Source organism: Octopus bimaculoides, chromosome 7 (assembly GCF_046866305.1).
Source record: "Octopus bimaculoides isolate indiv1 chromosome 7, ASM4686630v1, whole genome shotgun sequence".
Classification (NCBI taxonomy): Eukaryota; Metazoa; Mollusca; class Cephalopoda; order Octopoda; family Octopodidae; genus Octopus; species Octopus bimaculoides.
Genome location: NC_142934.1, coordinates 46,483,856 through 46,506,810, shown reverse-complemented (window position 1 = coordinate 46,506,810; position 22,955 = coordinate 46,483,856). Strand labels below are relative to the sequence as shown.

The 22,955-nt window shown below is 38.0% G+C and overlaps 1 protein-coding gene across 2 annotated transcripts in view; it reads right to left on the bottom strand.

Moving 5' to 3' along the window:
* LOC106874171 (ankyrin repeat and MYND domain-containing protein 1) overlaps positions 1-22,955 on the bottom strand; it is an 87,256-nt gene that overhangs the window by 63,842 nt on the left and 459 nt on the right. The window contains exons 2-6 of one of the 2 annotated variants that reach the window (XM_089355247.1): positions 19,046-19,291; positions 17,737-17,831; positions 13,418-13,564; positions 3,706-4,176; positions 499-699 (exon numbers count right to left, since the gene is read on the bottom strand). In XM_089355247.1, the coding sequence (XP_089211373.1) occupies positions 499-699; positions 3,706-4,176; positions 13,418-13,564; positions 17,737-17,831; positions 19,046-19,259 (1,128 nt within the window). In that variant the 5' untranslated portion in view covers positions 19,260-19,291. The remainder of the gene's footprint in view (positions 1-498; positions 700-3,705; positions 4,177-13,417; positions 13,565-17,736; positions 17,832-19,045; positions 19,292-22,955) is intronic. The other variant, XM_089355248.1, reaches the window with a different exon arrangement.

Here is a 22,955-nt window from a genome sequence, read left to right as displayed (position 1 = left end):
ACAGACACAAGATATGTGCTTTGCTGATTTGTGGGTAGGCTGCTCTTACAGGTGTAAGAAAATATATTCTCATCAATTTGCCTGGTGTTAAAACATCTAGAAGTCATAGACAAAGAAGATAACTCACACCTGGTCTCATATGTATATGGTGTGGCTGTGTGATAAGAAGCTTGCTTCCCAACCACATGGTCCTGGGTTCAATCACACTGTGTAGCACCTCGTAAGTGGATTTGGTAGATGTAAACTGAAAGGAGCTCAACATGTGTGTGTGTGTGTTTGTGTCTGTTTGTCTCCTACCACTGCTTGACAACCAGTGTTGGTGTGTTACATCCCTGTAACTTGGTGGTTTGGCTGAAGAGACCAATAGAATAAGTACATGTCAGAGAAGTGACAAATATTTCATTGGCCTCTAGAAAAAACTACTTATAATAAATGAGCATTGCTTGTTTGTTTTATCAAAACAAAAATTCATCTGAAAATTAGTCATACAAGACTTACTGTTGCTATTATCAGAGAATGTAAGCCATATCTGTCACTAACGTCTGGGCTTACAATATTTTCTTCTAGGATTGCTTCAACCAGTTCCTGATCTCCTGTAAATGTACTTTTTAACAATGTCTCAGAGCTCTTCTCCATTATGCCCTTTCCCAAGAATTTCTCTCGATTGTATTGAAATATGGCATTAACATTTATCAGATCCTGAAACAGAAAAATATAAAGGGTAACATTTGAAACATGTAACAGAAACACAGTAACGATAGCAGGGTCATTATATGAACTTTTCATATTGTGCAGTTAGTGTATATTGCTCTTTGCCAAGCCTTGGGTCTTCAAATCCTGATGGAGATGTAGGGATGTGGCTGTGACATATGGTGTGTCATGGAAACAGGGTGGAGCCCATCCCTCTCCAGATTTAAATGCAGCTGATTTCTTCCAGAAGGAAAGAGAGAGAGAGAGAGGAAGAGGAGAAGGAGGAGACTCAAATGTAGTAGTGGGATTTACTGACTTTGAAATGAGGAAAGAGAAGTTAGCCTTGGTAAGATTTGAGCCACAACAAATACTGCAAGGCATTCTATCTGATGCTCTATCAATTCTGTCAATTCACCACCAACCACACCTCTGCTGCAGAATCATCATCGTTTAACGTCTGCTTTCCATGCTAGCATGGGCTGGACGGTTTGACTGAGGACTGGTGAACCAGATGGCTGCACCAGGCTCCAATCTGATTTGGCAGAGTTTCTACAGCTGGATGCCCTTCCTAACACCAACCACTCCGAGAGTGTAGTGGGTGCTTTTACATGCCACCGGCACGAAGGCCAGTCAGGCGGTACTGGCAACGGCCACGCTCAAAATGGTGTATTTTACATGCCACCTGCACAGGAGTCAGTCCAGCGGCACTGGCAACGATCTCGGTCGAAAGTCCTACACTGGTGTAGTGTTGTAAGTCTGAAGTCACCTGAATGAATCGCTCCAGTTTACTGGTATAAAGCAGGCATGACTAATGTAACTTCCATTTTGGATAGAGCACCAGTCAAGTTCAGGTAACATTTGCAGATGATTCAGTATCTGTTCCAAATAGTTAGAGGGACTGGGTCATGTAGAAATGTGTGGTTCAAATACACAACAAAATAATCTGCTTCAGAAGAATATAAAAGACCTGTGTTTATGTTCTATTTAGAAAAATAAGAGATCAAGATTTTCTTGAATATGGGGATAGCAATTACTGTATAATTAAAAAGTTCGCTTTACAGTTATGTGGTTTTGAGTTCCCTCCCACAGTACAGCACCTTGGGCATGTGTCTTCTGCTGTCGCCCAAAACTAATCAGTGCTTTGTGAGTGAAATTGGTAGATGGAAAGAAACTGTATGAAGCCTATCATATGCATGTGCATGTGCGTATGTGCATGCATGTGTATAAATGCATGTGCACAAGTGTATGACTAAATGAATGTTTACATTGTGTGCTTTACATGAAAAGGCATTTAGCAACAAACTGTGATGTCAGTTGTTATTCTCTTTCAAGTAATTGTGAATTAACTCTGCACTCTCAGAGACATGTGAAATAAGAAGAGTCTCTTACTAGAAAAATAGGTAAGAGTTAGTGACAGGAAAGGCATCCATCTGTAAAAAAATACCTTGCTAAGATATATTTATCTAACTCATGCTGTCATGGAAAAACAGACATAAAGTGAACAAATTAATGAGTGATGGACCAAATGAACAAAGCTGGTTTAATACATGGAGCTTTTTCTACAAGCCAATAAAATACTTGTCAGGTCTGTAAGTCACAGATGCCGCTAACAAATGGAATGGGCAATGTTGGGATGTGCTCGGTTGTAGGTCTGCTCAGTCAGGTTGACCAGGAGCTAAACAACAACAACAACAGTTTAAAGCTAAATCAGCCAACAAGTGAACTTCTACATGGCCACTCAATCTACTAGAAATAGCAGCCAAATCTCATTTAAAGGACCCTCAACTATCTTAATAACTAAATAATATAAATACAGACACATTGCATATATAGATATGATGATGAAGTGAAAGGTGGTGAGCTACCAGAGTCATTGGGATGCTGGACAAAATATTTAATGGCATTTTGTCTGTCTTTACATTCTGCGTTTAAATTCTGCTGAGGTCTACTTTACCCATTCTCCTTTTTGAGGTCAATAAAATAAGTACCAGTTGAGTACTGGGGTTGATGTAATTGATTAGCCCCCACCTCCCCAAAATTGCTGGTCTTGTGCCAAAATTTGGAATTGATACTATGATGAAGTGGTCACAGTTGGATTGTTTGTGGTCATAGGTCGTCTGGTTCAGACTTGGGAATAAATCACAGCTTAAAGCAGTGGTTCTCAATCGGGTGCCCCTCAGGCTCCTAGTTGTCAGTAAAGTAAATACAGGGGTCATCATCATCATCATCATCATTTGGCATTTCTTATCCATGTTGGACAGTTTGACCAGGGCCAGTAAGCTGAGGCACTGCACCAGACTCCAGTCTGATTTGAAATAATTTCTACGGCTGGATGCCCTTCCTAATGCCAGCCACTCCGAGAGTGTAATGGGTGCTTTTACGGGTCTTCTCAATGTAATGGGTGCTTGATGAGTCTTCTCAAGCATGGCATATTGCCAAAGGTCTTAGTCATTTGTCATTGCCTCCATGAGGCCCAACATTCAAGAGGTGCTTTTTACACATGCCACTGGCACGGGTGCCAGTTACATGACACCAGCATTAGCCATAACTACGATTTCATTTGGCTTGATAGGTCTTTTCAAGCATGGTATATTGCCAAAGATAGATCATTCATAAATCAAGGGTCTATGGGAAAATTAATTTGATTAAAAATAAACCCTTGTCAGTGAAAAATTTAGGAACCACAACTAATAACAGGGGCCAGGGTTTGAACCAGCAACCTTTTGGTTGTTTGTCGGTTGATCTAGGCATTTAGTAATTTTATTCATAAGCATCCTGATAATTTATCTATTTATTTATTTATTTATCTATTTTTTTATGGTTTTTCACTAAGAATGGGGGCAGCACTTAAGACCCACTGAGACTGCTGGGAATATCTATTCCTGCTCTCCTAAACTATCAGCTTGCATACAATAGCTTTGTCAGTTAATAATCATGCAATTTTGTCACTACTTATTTAGTTAAGAATTTTAAGATATGTCATTAGAGAAATTAATGCAACCAAAGTAACAATACCTGTTTAAAGGAATGTTTTAAGCTATGTTTCTGTAATTCCACTAAAAATGGTGTCAGATTCCATAATTTTCTACTGTCATTTAGATCCAAGGTTCCTTTGGCTGCTGAAACAAAATTTTCATTGAAGATGTCACAGTTGATTTTCCAACTGCTTTTGTCTTGATAATCAATATAAATATTTTTCAGTTTCTCAGATAGCTGTGTGCTAGACAAAATATCATAATAAGTGTTCTCCTGACACAAATCTTCAAACAATGTATCTATCTTCCAGCAATCAGCCATATGAATCATATTGTTTTTCTCTTGGTGTAAACGGATGCAGTGTGAATGTTGAAGCAAAGTGAATCCCCCAGCAACGGTAAAAGCGATCCGAATTAATTTTTCTCCATGCCATAAACCAACGTCTTGAAGATTTGAAGAGCTGTAGGTAAGAACACCAGGTCCAAGTCTTTCATCTTCTTTATATAAACCCTAGAATATAACAAAAATACAACAAAAATGGAAAGGGAAACACCAAAGGCTGGGTTGAGAATGATGCAGTCAAAAACTGAAGGTAATGCAAGTTGGGAAAAGTAGAAAATGTACCAGTGAAAGTTGGACAAGAACCAGTTGAAGAAGTTACAAGCTTCACATATCTGGGAAGCATAGTGACAAGCAACAGCAATGTAGAGAGATGTAAGATTGACAACACTTTGGTGTAGCAATAACATAAGTATAGAGCTGAAGATTTGTCTGAACAAAAGAGCAATACTGCCCTTAGCAATCTAGGCAGTTGAGACCTGGAAGATGACAGCAAAAATTGCTCACCAACTCGACATATTTTATCAGTGGAGCCTCAGAACGATCCCAAGAATCACTTATTGAGATAGTGAAAAATGAAGCCATTCTCCAAGCAGCAAAAATAAAGCCCCTGCATGTAGTTCTAACCATATTCGCATTTACTTTGAATGAGAATCCACTCAGAGGAATTGCATTTTAGAAAGGGAAATAGAGACAATATTCATGAACAATCTTTCAAATGAAACAAATTATAAACGCTATGAGTTCAGTTAAACGAATGAAAGTGCTAATAAAAAATTATCCAGAATTCTGACTGCTTCTTTTCCTTAAAATATATATCTTTTACCTTTTACTTGTTTCAGTCATTAGACTGCAGCCATGTTGGAGCACCACCTAGGAGTATTTTTAGTCAAATGAATTAACCCCAGAACTTTTTCTTTTAAAAGCTGGTACTTATTCTGTTGGTCTCTTTTGCTGAACTGGCATGCTGGAAGGCTGCACCAGACTCCAGTCTGATTTGGCATGGTTTCTCCAGCTGAATGCTTTCCTAATGCCAACCACTCTGAGAGTGTAATGGGTGCTTTTACGTGTCACTGGGATGGGTTCCATTTGTCTGACACAGGTATCTGCCACAACTGCGATTTTGCTCAGCTTGATGGGTCTTCTTCCCAAGCACAACATAATGCCTTAGATGTCAAACATTGTCACTTGATGCTAACACACAGACATAGCAGGGAACCTACAAAAATTTCTAAGACCAGTCATGTGAGGATCCAGTACCAATCAAATCCTATTCAGAACATATAAAAACAGAGAAATCTTCAGACAATAGTCAGAAGCTAGACAGCTGTGACATAAGCCATGTCTTTCTATTTGAATTTTTTGAAAATCAGTGTAAACTGTGAAACCGATTAAAGATTCAAATATATTAATAAAAAATATTTTAATTATTCTCAGCGCATTTTCAACTTCTATTGTTCCTATATTTCTACCCATGTGGAATAAAATAGCTTCGTTTCATATATATATATATATCCACCTATGGATATAATAATAGATTCCTTTATTTTTTCTGTCTCCGATGAAGGGAAGTACTGGATCTTCCCAGAAACAGCTGTAAGACTCTATCCATAAAATACTTCTCCAACCTTACCATTGCTCTCTTTATCTTTTTATTTTTATATATTTACATATACACACACTAATACACGACTTATAATCCCCAATCCTGTTCATACATCGACTGGGGCAAACTAGTCGGTATACAGCACTTACTCAGTATTACCTGTATCCTCTTGGGTTTGGTTAAATCCAATACCCTCCTCAACCTTATATATATATATATATATATATATATATATATCCAAAGTTTTAAATTTAAAAGAGAGTTTTGACGCTAATATCCATTATTATTTCAATAATAATGGATATTAGCATCAAAACTCTCTTTTAAATTTAAAACTTTGGATATATAACCAAGGAGAACAATCCTTAAGGAGTCTAATTTAGACCTTTTGCGGTGAAATCTCTTGCTATATTGGTAACGATTACATGTTTTTCTATGAACATATATATAAATATATATATAATATAGGATAAAATCTTTATAAGAATTTATCCTATAAGATTTTATCCTATATTATATTATAAATAATTGGAATATATTCAGTGCTGAATATTATTCTGTATAAGCACATGTTACTGAGATGCAACCGGATAAATTCTAATCTCTTTCACGGATATATAATGATGGACAGAAGTCATCGTACTATGTTGGGTACATCGTGGTATGTTGATTCTTGTTTATTTTTATGTGTCTCGACCATACGTGTACTGATGAACAAAAGATGCAGCTTACTTCACAGTTTTGCTGTATTGATTGAGAAACCAGTGGTTTACCGTTAAGTTAAATGTTTTTAAGAGATTAATTCTGAAAGCTGCATTTCCTTGCTTTTGGTAAATATGTTGCTTATTTTTTGGTAGTTTTTGACTTATTTAGTCCCTCTAAGCGTGAGGCATTACTATATAGTTAATGCCCTTATATATATATATATATATATATATATATATATATCTTAGAAGGTTTGGAGGTGATGTACAGGAATTATATATTAGAAAAAATGATAAGGTACTCAGATATCTGGAGGGTTGTACATTTACAGATTTTTATTAATATGCCACATGTTTTTATAAATTAGCATTTGCACTTATTCTAGTAGATTATCCAGATTTAATTTTTCTTGAGAGGATTTGTCTCTTTTTATAATATTATTGAATGTGTAGGGGTGGAGAGAGATATATAGGATAGTAAAAGAGGGTGAATGGGGAGAAAGTGAGAGAGAGAGTGTGTGTGTGTGTGTGCGTGTGTGTGTGTGTGTGTGTGTGTGTGTGCCTGTGTATCTGAAAGGAGTGTCAATGGGAAAGAGAAGGAAAGAAAGAAGGAAGAGTGAGAGAAGAAAGAAAATTGTGTTTACAGCTGGTCAGTTCTTTCAAATAGAAGATAACAAGCTGATTCTTGGCCTTTAAAAATGGCAAAACCAGGAGGCTATTTAAGGGGAGGCATTGTTTGAAAGAAAGTTGTTTTTCAAAAAGTTGCCATCATTATCCAGTGAGAGAGGGTGGGTGTGTTTGTGTTGTGTGTGTGTGTGTGTGTGTGTGTGTGTGTGTATGAGTGCATGTGCGTGTGTGTGTGTGTGTGTGTGTGTGTGCCTGTGTATCTGAAAGGAGTGTCAATGGAAAAGAGAAGGAAAGAAAGAAGGAAGAAAGGAAGAAGAAGGAATTGTGTTTACATCTATACAGCTGGTTAGTTCAAAAAAGGAAGGAGGAAAATATGAAAACCAAGTTAACCAGGTTCAATTCCAGTTGGCACAAAAATGTCCCACTATCAGGGTTCCTTGCCTTTTTTAGGCTCTGTTGTTCCAAAGTTGAATAACAATTAAGAATAACGAAATATTGGGATCTTTTTGGTTTGACGGGCAACATTTTTCATTTATGTTTTATGTAGTGTTTTTGGTACCGAAACACTTTCAAACTTCGTATACTTGTATATTTTGTGTTATAGAACAGATAAAAAATTTTGTATTCGAAGTTATTTCATGTTAAAAATTGTCTTATTTCGATAATTTCAACCAATCACTGACGTCTATTCAGTTGAATATAGTTACTGTTGTAGCGGTGTATATGGTATTAATCCCTGTTAGTTCTGACATTTCTGATTAACTAGACTGTTCATAAACAAAGGGGAAAAAGCCATCAAAATACTTGAATATTACCTGCACTTGTTATTGGAGCTGGCAGAATTATTAATGCACCTCCACCAAGTGCTTCATTTCCTAGAAATAGCAGCCAAATCTTCTTCAAATCAAACTCTAGTTTAGGGTTAGGGTTCGGGTTTTAGAGTTAGGGTTAGGGTTGGGGTTAGGGTTAGGGTTATGGTTATGAGTTATAGGGTTTTAGGGTTAGGGTTAGGGTTATGAGTGAGGTTATGGCAAAAATAATCATAGCCCTAACCGTAACCCTAAAACTAACCCTAACTCTAAAACCCGAACGCCAGTTCTTCTTCAAATCAAACTCTACCATCATTTAGAAAATGTGTTACTGAGTACTCGCGAAAAATTGTAACAAACACAGATATGCACAGCGTAATTTATTATATAAACAATATTTGCGTATAAATTACAATTTTTCTGTAATTTTGTCTGCTTCAAAAGAAAACAAACCAAAAAACCGGATGAAATATGTCACAGGGAATAACATTTTTATCACCGGCAAAAAATTATTGTTTACAAAAGAGCACTAACTGTATTCAGCTGAATAGACGTCAGTGATTGGTTGAAATTACAGAAATACGACAACTTTAACATGAAATAACTTGCGATGTACAATTTTTTGTTAAGAAGGCTAAGAGAAAAAGTTGTTTTGTATGACATATTCTATCAGTGTCCCAAGTCTGAGAGTGTTTCATTAAGAAAACAAGTGTTGCCTGTCAAACCAAAAAGATCCAAATATTGTGATGAATCAATGAGTGAGGTATCTAAATATTGGTAAGTTCATTTTGTCATGGGCATGGACCAAAAATAAATATAAAATATAGCATTTCTGTAGTCATTTACCAATATAAATTGGCAAATGGTGCCATTGTTTTAGATACTGAAATAACAAGTTCTAAAATAGTTTTGGATTCACTTTTAGGATCAAATCCATTATGGAATAAAAAAAAACAAATAAATATAATTACAAAAATAGAGAAAGTATATGTAAAGGTATGAAAATACAAAGATAGTGAAGTATGTGAAAGGATGAAAATTGTTGGTGAAATATAAAAAAAACCTGGTTCTGCCATTTTTAAAGGCCAAGAATCAACTTGTTATCTTCTATTGAAAGAACTGACCAGCTGTAAACACAATTTTCTTTCTTCTCTCACTCTTCTTTTTTTGTTTCCTTTTCTTTCCCATTGACAATCCTTTCAGATACACAAGCACACATGCACACACACACACACAAAAACACACAAAAACACACACACAAAGACACACACACAAAAACACACACACACACTCTCTCTCTCACTTTCTCTCCATTCCTCACCCTTTTTTACTATCCTATATATCTCTCTCCACCCCTACACATTCAATAATAGTGTAAAAAGAGACAAATCCTCTCAAGAAAAATTAAATCTGGAGAATCTACATATATATATGTGTGTGTGTGTGTGTATATGTGTCTGGCTACTACGTCCTTTCTTATCTTGGCTACTGCCAAGCTCGCACTAACTTTCTTCTTCTCTCTTCCTTTAAGTTCGTCACATCACAGCATTCCGTATACATATATATTTTTCTCATGTCTGGCCTTATAGCCCTTCTTGTTTATTTTCACTGTTTCATTTTCTTGTCGTGTTTTCTGTTCGCCACTATATTCCTATGCGTTACAAATTTAATTTGTTTCTCCGGAATGAGCCATTCTAACAATGCGTCCTGCCCTCACTCTTCGAAACGCTTAGTTTTAGAATGGTGGCAGCTGATGAAGGAAATGTTCTCTATGTGGCTTGTTTGTCTTCTGTGCTCTGTTTATGTTCTGTTTCTCATTTTGCCCATGTTTTCTTGTGACGTCCTGTACCCAGATATGCATCTATATATACATGTAGATGTAGGTATGTACATACATGTACGTATATATGCATATACTCATATATTATTTGTATTATATATATATATATATATATATATATACACATGAAATGATATCAAAAGGTTTCCAGACTTATTTACCTAGTTTTAATATCATCCACTTTGAAATAGTCACCTTGCATAACAAGGTCCTTGACTCACTTACAGTAAATGGTTTCCAGGCCAGATTCCAAAAGTGGCAGGAATGATGGGACCAGTGTATTGTTGTGCAAGGCGATTATTTCCCTAGTTTTAACATCAACTCCTTTGAAATAGTTGCCTTTCACAACAATACACTGGTCCCAGCATTCTTGCCACTTTTGGAATCTGGCCTGGAAGCCGTTTTCCATAAGTGGGTCAAGGACCTTCTGTGATTCCTTTGGATCACGACAATGGTGACCTTTGAGCCACATTTTTATCTTGGGGTAGAGATGGAAGTCTGCAGGTGCTAAACCTAGTGAATATGGTGGGGGTGCAACAGTGATACCATGTTGTTTTGGCAAGAAACTCCCAAGTGTGGAGAGCTTGGTGACAGGGTGCATTGTTGTGAAGAACCAAGTTCTTAGCACTCCACAGATCCGGTCACTTTCACTAAATGTCCTCCCTCAAATGTTTCCAAACGTTGCAGTAGAACTCTCAATTGATGATCTGGCTATGGGAGATGAATTCTTGATGCATAACACCACATTTCCAGGGGTGATGCTCATGGCAGGTCTTCCAGATTGCTCATCAGCTTCTAGGGATGTTCTTCCACTTTCGAAGTGCTTGTGCTACTCTAAACATTGCATATGACCCATTGCCTCATTGCCATAAGCTTGCCCAAGTATTCTCAATGTCTCTGCAGCAGACTTCCCAAGTCTAATGCAAAATTTCACTTTGGCTCTTTGTTCCTGTCTATGAAAAAATCACAAACTACAACATACACATGATCACAAAGACACAAATTTCACAGTGATGACATTTGACACACTGCTTCATGAAAGTTACTGCTAGCTCTGACTGGGCATGCAACTGTGTGCTGCCATCTGTTGGCATGCTACAAAACTAGACAGGGAATGTTTTGATACCAAGTTGTATATAAGCATATATGTATAAATATATATGGGCTGTAACTGCTGAAGACATACGTAAGCTCACAAGGAATGAAGCCAGTATGCTCCGTTGGATGTGTAATGTCAATGTGAATACCCGTCAGAGTGTAAGTATCTTGAGAGAAAAGCTGAACATTAGAAGCATCAGTTGTGGTGTGCAAGAGAGACGATTGCGCTGGTATGGACATGTGGTGAGAATGGATGAGGATAGCTGTGTGAAAAAGTGCCACACCCTAACAGTTGAGGGAACCTGTGGAAGATGTAGGCCCAGGAAGACCTGGGCTGAGGTGGTGAGGCAAGACCTTCGTACATTGGGCCTCACCGAGGCGATGACTACTGACCGAGACCTTTGGAAATGTGCTGTGCGTGAGAAGACCCGGCAAGCCAAGTAAGATCGTTGCCAGTGCCCCTGGACTGGCTCTTGTGCGAGTAGCACATAAGATGCACCATTTTGAGCATGGCCATTGCCATTACCGCCTGACTGGCCTCCGTAGGATTTTCGAGCGAGATCGTTGCCAGTGCCCCTGGACTGGCTTGTGCAGGTGGCACATAAAAGACACCATTTCGAGCGTAGCCGTTGCCAGTATCGCCTGACTGGCCTTCGTGCAAGTGACACGTAAAAGCACCTACTACACTCTCTGAGTGGTTGGCGTTAGGAAGGGCATCCAGTTGTAGAAACTCTGCCAAATTTAGATTGGAGCCTGGTGTTGCCATCTGGTTTCACCAGTCCTCAGTCAAGTCGTCCAACCCATGCTAGCATGGAAAGCGGACGTTAAACGATGATGATGATGATGATGATGATGATGATATAAAGTTATATAAGTTAAAATTAAAGTTTAAATTTAAATTTAAAACTTAAACTTTGCATGATGGATATATCCCTAGTAGTATGCCAACAAAGCATGTTCACTGCCTATGGCTACCTGAAACTGCACACTGCCTATGGCTACCTGTAATTGTAATCCACAGTAATTGCACAATTGTTGCTGGATTACGTTAGGAATTCCTCAGTGCATGTTGAGTATAGTAGAAACAATGGATAGGGAAGATAGAGTATATTGGAAACTTTGATTATCACAATGCTCATTTTGATACATTCTGTATTGCTCCCTTTCAGGTGGGAAACTATACAATGAATTATGGTGCATCCCACAGAGCAGAAGCATCTCATCAAGTGATATAACACAGTTTCTCATTATGCCAGTAATGTTTTGCTCTTAATCTTAACTAGAGCATGTTGATAGTAGCCATATCTAAAATCTTACATTGCACATACATATATGGCATGCTTCTATATGCTCCTATCTACCAAATACATTCACAAGGCTTTGGTTGGTCTGAACCTACAGTAGAAGACACTTACCCAAGGTGCCACACTGTGGATCTGAACCGAGAACCATGTGGTTGGGAAGCAAGCTTCTTAGCACACAGCCACATTTGCACCTTAAAAAATTGTGCTTGAACTCATCTGGTATCACAATTTTTTTAAGGCACAGATGGGTAAGAACCTTGCTTCCTCACAATATTGTTCCAGTTTCAGTCCCACTGCGTGACACCTTTGGCGAGTGTCTTCTAACCACAATAGTTTCAACGATGTTGATATACTTTTTAGAAGAGACCCTTAAAAACAAACAGTCCATCTGTTTATCTGCCAATCCTGATTGTGAGTGAATATGGAAGTAAATAAGCTATTGCGCTGTCTAGACTCATCTTAATTAACCTATCTAACTAGTCTTATCTTAGGATACATAATCATTGTTTATTTTGCATTTAAAAGTTAGTACAAGGGCTACTGTAAGTAATGCAAAAGGGCTTCTGTGAGCACACTGGGCAAAATGCTTAGGGGTATTTTGTCTGTCTTTTCATTCAGAGTTCAAATTCTGCTGAGATTGGCTTTGCCTTTCATCCTATTGGGATCAGTTAAAATAAGTACTAGTTGAACACCAGGGTTGATGTAATTGACTTACCCCTTCCCCTGGTAATGCTGGCCTTATTTGATTTTAATAGTTACCTGTATATTTCTTTTCCCAACTTATAAATCTTGTTTTTTTTTAATTTTTAATTATTCAAAGTTCGCAGGAGTGGCTGTGTGGTAAGTAACTTGCTTACCAACCACATGGTTCCGGGTTCATTCCCACTGCATGGCACCTTAGGCAAGTGTCTTCTACTATAGCCTCGGGCTGACCAAAGCCTTGTGAGTGGATTTGGTAGACGGAAACTGAAAGAAGCCCGTTGTATATATGTATATATGTGTGTGTGTGTGTGTGTGTGTGTTTGTGTCTGTGTTTGTCCCCCAACATCGCTTGACAACCGATGCTGGTGTGTTTACGTCCCCGTAACTTAGCGGTTCGGCAAAAGAGACTGGTAGAATAAGTACTAGGCTTCCAAAGAATAAGTCCTGGGGTTGATTTGCTCGACTAAAGGCAGTGCTCCAGCATGGCTACAGTCAAATGACTGAAACAGGTAAAAGAGTAAATAAATAAGAGTAAATATAGTCTAATACTTGTGTTCCAGTTTGTCTTTCAATAACCTTGCTTTATATCAAATCCCCCGCCCCCTTTTTTTTGTTTACTTTGGTCACGAGCACTGAAGGTGCTTTGATTTCTTTATCATTTACAATAGATACTTCTAATTAGACAACAATAGCCCTTCTGAAGAAATAAGTTAAGTATTTACCTGGAACACATTGCCACTTTTGGAAGTAAAAGTGCCATAACCTTCCTTTTTACTGAGATAAAACATTCCTTGAAATTGTGTTGATTCAGGCCAAAAATAGTTCCCATTGCCATGTCGAAAATCTTCGTAGAAACTGCCATTATATATCTAAAAAGTAATTGAAATCAGGTATTTATCCAAGAACATGTTCCTGAGAATAGTATAGTATGGTAAAATGTAGAATATCGACAGAAGCACCACCACCACCACCACCACCACCACCACCATCACCACCACCACCACCATCACCACCATCACCACCACCATCACCACCACCACCATTTAACATTTTTTTGCCCATGCTGGCATGGGTTGGATGGTGTAACCAGAGCTGACAAGCTGACGAGAAGACAGGGTGCTGCATCAGACTCCAGTCTGATTTAGCATAGATTCTACAGCTGGATGCCCTTCCTATCACCAACCATTTTACAGAGTCTGCTAGATGCTTCTACGTGGCACAGCACGGTTACTTTTATGTGGCATCGCATGTGCACTCTTACGAGTCACCACACAGGTGATTTTATTTGTTGTCGCACGGGCACTTTGATGTGGCACCACCACAAGTGCTTTACACCATCAGAAGGATGAGAAAATCTTGATCAATGGCATTGTGAGAAAGTATTGATAGAATGGTTTGAATTAAAAAATATCAACTTATATGTTAAAGCAGTAAAAGTACTGGTCTGGTCTTGAGACACAAAATGATGATGAGATGAGCACTGGAAGGAAAAGGACTTTGTGTTCTTACTTCTTTAGTTCGTTTTAGTCATTACACAACTAAGGCTATGCTGGAGCAACTTCCCTATTGACAGAGAAGGAAATGGAGAAAGACCTGAAAGGTCAAATCTCAAATGAAATGGAGATGATATGAGGGTCAATCACAATAAGTGGTGGTATATTGTGCACAAGACCTATCCAACCCACTAGCATGGAAGGAAAATGGATTTTTAAACATTAAAGCATAGAACAAAATGTTTTGCAGTATTTGTTCTGGTTCTTTACAATGTAGGTTCAAATACCTTCTGGAGTCAACAAGGTACAAATAAAGTATCTGGGTCGATGGCATTTACCAACTAACTTTTTTTTATATATATACCCAGGCCTATTCACCGTTCTTTTAGAAGTGGGTAGCCACAACAAGACACACATTAGACCTTCTATTCATTTCCCAGCTCAAAGAAGCGAGCCCCATTCTATGCTTGGGTCAAGGCGTAGAACGCAACCCCCAATATCAGCAGTGGGGCCCAACTGTATATGCTGGTTTACCCCCGCTGCTTCATGCTGATTCTGTACCCCTTTGAGCAGCATCAAATTCACTCATCCGTCCACAAACACTCTCCAAGCTTTCCTATCATTAATAAACTCTTTTACCTCTCTCACTCCAACACCTCTAACCACCAAAGCTTTCCTCATTCCATCCATCCACACAAACTGAGGTCAGCCTTTGGATCTGCTGCCTACCTCTTCTGCCTTCATCACTCTCCTTACCATCATCTCATCCATCCTCTCCATTTGGCCAAACCACCTCAGCATTCGTCTATCCATTCTGGTTGTTAGATCTTCTCTCATTCCTGCTCGTCTTCGCACCTCCTCATTCCTCATCCTGTCCATCTGTGCCACACCAATCATAGCCCTCAGACATTTTATCTCAAACACACCCCATCACCTCCTTTCCACTTCATGTTTCCGCACCATATAACATTGTCGGCACAATTACATCACGCCCTCATACACACCTCCTTTCACTTTCATATTCAACCTTTTATCTCTCAGCATACTTTTCACAACTCCAAGTATCTTACTCCCCTCCTCACTCTGTATCCAACTTCCTCAGTCACCACCACCCCATCTGTCATCACATGTGATCCCAGATACTTAAAAACACTCACCTCCTCTAACATCTCACCATTTATACTCACATCCATCCTACCAGCCATTCCATCTCTTGAACATATCATCACCTTACTCTTAGCTACATTCACTTTCAGTTTCCTTCTCTCAAACACTCTTCCAAACTCTACCACCAGTCTCCTCAGTTGCTCTTCCGAATCTGCCACGGTATCATCAGCGCTGTATCATCAACAAACAACAACTGACTTACCAGCCATTTCTCTCCATTTTCTCCCACCATTTGGGCTCCCCCCCCCCACCAAAGGTTCTAGCATTTACCTCTCTCACCAGACCATCCATCTATAAATCAAACAGCCATGGAGACATCACACAACCCTGTTTTAACCCCACTTTCACATCAAATCACTCACTTACTTCACCACCCACCCTAATGCTTGCCCTACTTTCCTGGATATGACTATAAACTACATCCAGTAGTGGGACCCTGGGGTCATGGTTTCAGGGTTTGAGGAGTGTGGAACCACCTCTTAGCCACTATTGTTCCCAGGTCAACTCTGGCCTGGAGTGGTAGCACCTATAAGGGTCCCAGCTATGGGTTAACTAGCAAACCCCTCTGCGACTTGGGTGGATGGTGGGGGAGTCGGTGAGCTGGCAGAATCGTTAGCACGCCGGGCGAAATGCTTAGCGGTATTTCGTCTGCTGTTACATTCTAAGTTCAAATTTCGTCGAGGTCGACTTTGCCTTTCATCCTTTCGGGTCGATAAATTAAGTACCAGTTACGCACTAGGGTCGATGTCATCGACTTAATCCCTTTGTCTGTCCTTGTTTGTCCCCTCTATGTTTAGCCCCTTGTGGGCAATAAAGAAATAAGAATGCAGTTGCTGTATTCCCAACGTGGTGTAAGAGGTGACTAAAAGGGCTGGGAGTGAAGGGACTGGAAATCCATTCCTCCTAGTAATTTCATATTTCTAAAAAGACATCAAGGTTAACCAACCAACTACCCAGTAATAATTACTAATTTAGATTTTTAAAGATGTTAACACGTGTTATTTATTATTATGTTTGCACATACTAAGGCAGTGAGTTGGCAGAATTGTTAGCATGCCAAGCAGAATGCTTAGCAGTATGTCATCTGACTTTACATTCTAAGTTCAAATGTCACCAGGTTCAACTTTGCCTTTCATCCTTTTGGGGTTGATCTAATTGACTAATCCCCCTCCTGCAAAATTTCAGGCCTTGTGCTTGTAGTAGAGAGGATTATGTTAGCACTTATTATTAACACAGTTGCATAAAGAAGTGCTGATCACTTAAAGTGGGGAGAAGTTGTGGAAGAGAGAGCCCCAGGATGAAGTGTCGAAGGCCAATCTCAAAATGTTAAGCCTTATGAAAGAGATGACTGAGGGATCAAGATATATGGGGCATTACGGTACTCAAGAAGACCCACTTGCCACAGAAGAACTGAGATCATGAAACCAAGGGGCCATGTAAAAAGCATTGGTGTGTGTGCTGGTGTCACACAAAAAGCACTAGGGATGGCATCACATAAGAAACACCCAGTACACTCCATAAAGTGATTATGGAACCTGGTGTGGCCTCTGGTGTTGCTGTCAAGCCATCCAACCCATGCCAGCATGGAAAACAGATATTGAATGTTGATGATATTAATGATTAAAACACATTTACCAGACACAAAATGGTAAATCTGACAGGAGCCCAAATTGTCAGCTTGATAGAGTACCACCAAAGTTTGAGTACATGCAGACACGATAGTGGGATTAAAAGTTTACTTTACAACCTTATGATTCCCGGTTCAATCTTACAATATGGGATTGACCTGTGCATGTAAGGGAGGGGCATGTTTTCAATTGTTGCTCTTCTATCATTTCACAGGAGAAATTTGCTTTTCACATTGGTTATGTTTCCCTTGGTTAGGATGATACCAACATCTAACAATGTGCAATGATTCTGCTATGTAGCTAAGTACCATCTCTGACCAATATCCAAAGACTGATAAAACAATGAGTAATCAGTCCCAAAACAAAAAAAGTAAGTGAAATGGTGGGTGGATGGGTGGATGACACAACAACAATATAAAATAAATAAAATGATTGTAACTTAATAAATATTAGGTAACTCGACCCTTTAGCATTCTGATTAATCATATTGCTTTGAATAAATCACACATTGTCTCACAACATCAAGGGTTTGACGATGTGATGGTTACTTTTTAGAATGACATAGTAGGGTTGGTGTGAAAGGCCAGATCTGGCTGGTATGAACATACAGGCAAAATATTTGGGCCTGATGTGGCCAGTTTAAATGCTAAAAGATTAAAGTGTTATATCTTTAGCTAAGACTACTGATGATGAGATAATAATAAATATAATTTAGTGACAATGTACAGAAGATTAATAGTAATTATGTTTTACCTCCTTACTGATGTATGTTTGTGTTCCTATGCCCTCACGCAAATCTTTTAAAAATTCTCCTTCATATAAACTACCATCCCTGAAAAGCTGTTTCCCTGTTTGATAAGAAAAAGTTAAAAATAAAAGGCAAATTATGAAAATAATTATTCAATAAGTCATTATTCAATCAGACAAATTATTCAATAAATCATTTACAATGAATTTCTAATGAAAAAATCATTGTTAAAAAGAGGAAGGACTGCACAAACTATCAGTCCATATTTTTACACAGTGTCATTAGAGGATACCAACCTATCTATTTATCTATCTGTTGATACACACACACACACACACACACACACACACACACACACACACACACACACACACACACACACACACACACACACACACACACACACACACACACACACACACACACACACACACACACACACACACACACACACACACACACCTAGCTAACTTGGATCTCTTTTCATTTACAACCAACTCTCAAGCGCTGGACAGAAACATCATGGTCTTGTGTACTGTTTCTCCATTTATCTTCTTGATGGCTATGAAGCTAGTTATAAGGAGATCTAAGAAGCCACTTGGAAGGAATAAAGATTGGATACCAGGTACTACCACTTCTGGGAGCTTTCATGGATGACATCACTGTCATAACGGAGATAAGAAAAGAAGCTAAAACTCCAGGTTAGTAACATTGGTTGCATACCAGCATCACATGAAGTCACAGTTAACCAACAATGTGGTGTTACATTGAAGAATTTTGCCTTGAAGTTGGAGAAGAGCAGATTCAAACTCCACTGAGGTCGACTTTGCCTTTCATCTTTTGAGATCAATAGAATTTGAAACCAATATTCTGTTCTATATTTGCAAAACCGCTATTTCAAAATTTGAAATCAATATTCTGTTCTATATTTGCAAAACCATTATTTCAAAATTTGAAACCAATATTCTGTTCTATATAATGGCAGTGAGCTGACAGAATTGTTAGCATGCCTGGCAAAATGCTTAGTGATACTTTGTCTATCTTTACATCCTGAGTTCAAATTCTGCTGAGGTTGACTTTGCTGTTCATCCTTTTGGCATCGATAAAATAAGTACCAGTTTAACCCAGGGGTCAATGTAATCAACTGATCCACTACCCTGAACTTGCTGGCCTTGTGCCAAAGTTTGAAACCAATATTCATATTCATTGAAAGGTGATTGGTTTCAGAACAATTTCCTTGTTAACACTCACCTCTCTTACTTCATGTCATATTAATTCCAGGCTATACGAAAAAGTAATGTAGTTTATAGTTACCTTGGCCTGAGCGTTGGTTATCAAGATATTCTCCATTGTACCAAGACCCATCAGTCCAGTAGAAAATTCCTTTTCCACTTCTACGATTATTTTTAACCATACCTTTGTAAACACCGCCACTTTTATAATGAATTTCAGCAACATGTTCCTCCTTATTATCAGAAAGATCAGTAAAGCTGCTTGCACTAGAGAGAGGTGGTAACTCCGAATTCATCCTGCGCCTTGGGGATGTATCAGGCAAAAGAGCTGAAATATGACCATAATTTGTTTTCAGTTAAAAAAATAATGATGGTTCTCATCAGAAAGAAATCTGAAACAAGTAGACTGTTAACTACTTCAGTTGGGGCTGTTAACCATAGCTTTTCTGTTTATACTGTTAATCATAACTTAACAATTTGGACTGTAACTACATTGTCAGTTCTGATTGTTAAACACATCTTGTCAATTTGGAAAGTAAACCACATTTTGTCAGTCTGGAGTGTTAATTATATGTTGTCAGTTCTTACTGTTAATTACATTTTGTTAATTTGAACAGTGGACAGAAAACCAATTTTTATCAGTTTGGACTGTTAGCCACATTTTACCAAATTGTGGTATTAATTACTATATCTTATCAATTTGGGCTATTAAATCATGTTGTCAATTAGAACTGAAAAATAGATCCTGTGTGGCTGAACTGCATCTTTTTAAACTGAACTATTAATTCTGTATCCAGCCCAAATATTCTACCAGTTTTATGTTTAAGCTGACAAGATCTGCCCTCTTACACCTACTCTATAATGTCATTCTAAAAATAAACAATCACATCACTGAAATTTTGAAACTATGAGATAATGCATAATTCATTCAAATTGCCATGAATGAATAAGCATTATATTTGACAGAGCAATCTGGATATTAAAGGGTCAAACATATCTAAAAGTTTCTATTGTTAGTCACATCTACTTCTTACTAACCATTACTGTTAAACAAATCAATTTGGAGTGTTAACCACACGTTGTAAGGTTACCAGCTGACAGAATCATCTCAGAATCACAAGGCGGTGAGCTGGCAGAAACATTAGGACACAAGGCGAAATGCTTAGCGGTATTGTGTCTGCCATTACGTTCTGAGTTCTAATTCCACCGAGGTCGACTTTGCCTTTCATCCTTTCGGGGTCAATAAATTAAGTACCAGTTACGCACTGGGGTCGATGTAATCAACTTAATCCCTTTGTCTGTCCTTGTTTGTCCCCTCTATGTTTAGGCCCTTGTAGGCAATGAAGAAATAAGAATCATCTCAGCATCAGATAGTATATGACATGGTATACGTCATACAGGGTGAAGGCACATGGCTTAGTAGTTAGGGTAGTCAACTCATGATTGTACAATCGTGAGTTTGATTCCCAGTGATGTGTTGTGTTCTTGAGCAAAACACTTTATTTCTTGTTGCTCCAGTCCACTCGGCTGGTAAAAATGAGTTGTACTCATGATTCAATAGGGCCAGCCTTGTCACATTCTGTGTCACACTGAATCTTCCAGAAAACTACATGTGTCTGTGGAGTGCTCAGCCACTTGCATGTTGATTTCATGAGCAGGCTGTTCCATTCATCACATCAACTAGGGTACTCGTCGTAACTGATGGAGAGCCACTTAAACTTTAACATATGCTGACACTCAGCACTCAGAGTTCAAATCTCCGCAAAGTCGTCCTTGCCTTTTGTCAAATTCAGAATTGATAAAAGAGAACCAATCCAGGGTGGTGGATTGGCAGGAGAACCGTAAGAGCAGTAAAGTGGATGATTTGTATTAATTTTAGCCCTCAGCATTCTAAATTCAGGGGGAGATAGGGAGAGGAGAGAGAGAAAAAGGTCGCTCTTAATATTGAGAACAGACTAAAATGTCTTGCTGAGAAGGTCTAAGAAAATTAAAACACATCCATCTTTCACCTGTTAGATGTAATGACTCTAAAAACCTTGACTGCTCTCCTGGAGTTACCTCCCTTGGTTTATTGTTTTTTTTAATGTTGTTCTTTCTCTCTCTCTCTCTCTCTATATATATATATATATATATATAGAGAGAGAGAGAGAGAGAGAGGACATGATACAGATATTGTGTTACTGGACGCTCAGGAAAGGAAAGAAAGAGAATTTGACGTTTTGAGCGGAGCTCTTCGTCGGAAATATAGGAAAGTCCAAAGAAGGGAAGACGGAGGAAAAAAAAATCGCCAACGATATACACAAGGTTATATATATATATATGTGTTTAGCTTATCTCTTACTTGTTTCAGTCATTAGACTGTGGCCATGCTTCACCACCATCTTGAAGAATTTTGGTTGAAAGAATCGACCCCAGTACATATATATTTTTTGTAAAGCCTGGCACTTATTCCATCGGTCTCTCTTGCTGAAGCACTAAGTAACGGGGATGTAAACACGCCAGCATCAGTTGTCAAGCCGGTGTTGGGGAACGAACAGATACACAAACACACACACATACACACAGTGACGCGTGCATGCACACATACACACACATATATATGTATAAATATATATGCGGCAATAAAAAAATGGAGGGGATCACGAGGTGGTATTTTAGACATTATATTATGTCTATTTATTTATTTATTAAAAACACAATTATAACAATATACATACATGTATAACATATTATGCTTTACATTTATAAAAATACCAGTAATTATTAAAATTATATATATTGTATATCCATATGTATGTATATAGATACAGTCATTGATATGCAACACCATTACAGAAGCAATAAATAAATAAATAAATTAATTAATTAATTAATCAACTGATTGATTGATTGAATAATGGACCTAAACTTTCGAGTATGTTAACCCAGAGTTACCTCCCTTCATCCTATTTATAACTTAATAACCCCCACTTCACCCCTGATTCCTCTTAAATATAACATTAAAATTAATTAACTGAATAAATAGACTGATAAATATTTTAAAGGACTGAATAACTGAACTGATTGGTTCATTAATTGAGTGACTCAACACTATTACACAGTCTTGCATTTGAGGCATTTTGTCAGATAAAATAGATTTTAAACATAATTTTAGCGATAAATAACAACAATTTAGTAATATGTAGGTATACATATATATATATATAAGAGGATATATGAGTATATATATATATATATATATATATATATATATATATATATATACATACAAACACACACACATGCATGCCTACCTACCTACCTACCTACCTACCTAGCTACCTCCCTCCCTCCCTCCCTACCTACATACATACATACATACATGCATACATACATACATACATACATACATACATACATACATACTAAAACACAGTGATATAGATAGACAAGCATATGCGCAGCGAACTTTAACATAAAGCTAAAAATCAATGAAAAAGAAAATACCTGCACAATCTATTGAGAAATCTACAATTACTCTACCCAGGTTACAAATTTAGGTTTATACCTGTAATTATTGGGACACTGGGATATATATATAACACATTGCCTAAGTACCAATCTTGAGAAATTAGGCTTCTCAAAACCAGAAAGGAGAAAGTGATTCAATGGAACTGTAAAAATTTGTTCAATTTTCAAGAAGTTTATCAGTTAAGTATAAATGCACATGTCTAGACATGCAACTATAGGCTCGAGAATATATGCACAAAACAAAACATACAAATCTACACATGCACAGGTTCTAAATACTTCATATAGACATGCATACATGCAAAAATACCCTGTTGATGTTGTTGACATTTCAGTGAGGGCGCCTTGGATTTAAGTTTGAAACCAGTGCTTTCTCTATTGACAAGAAATCTTGAATAAAACTGAATAAGGACATACATATAAGCATACATACATACATACATACATACATACATACATACATACATACATTCATACATACA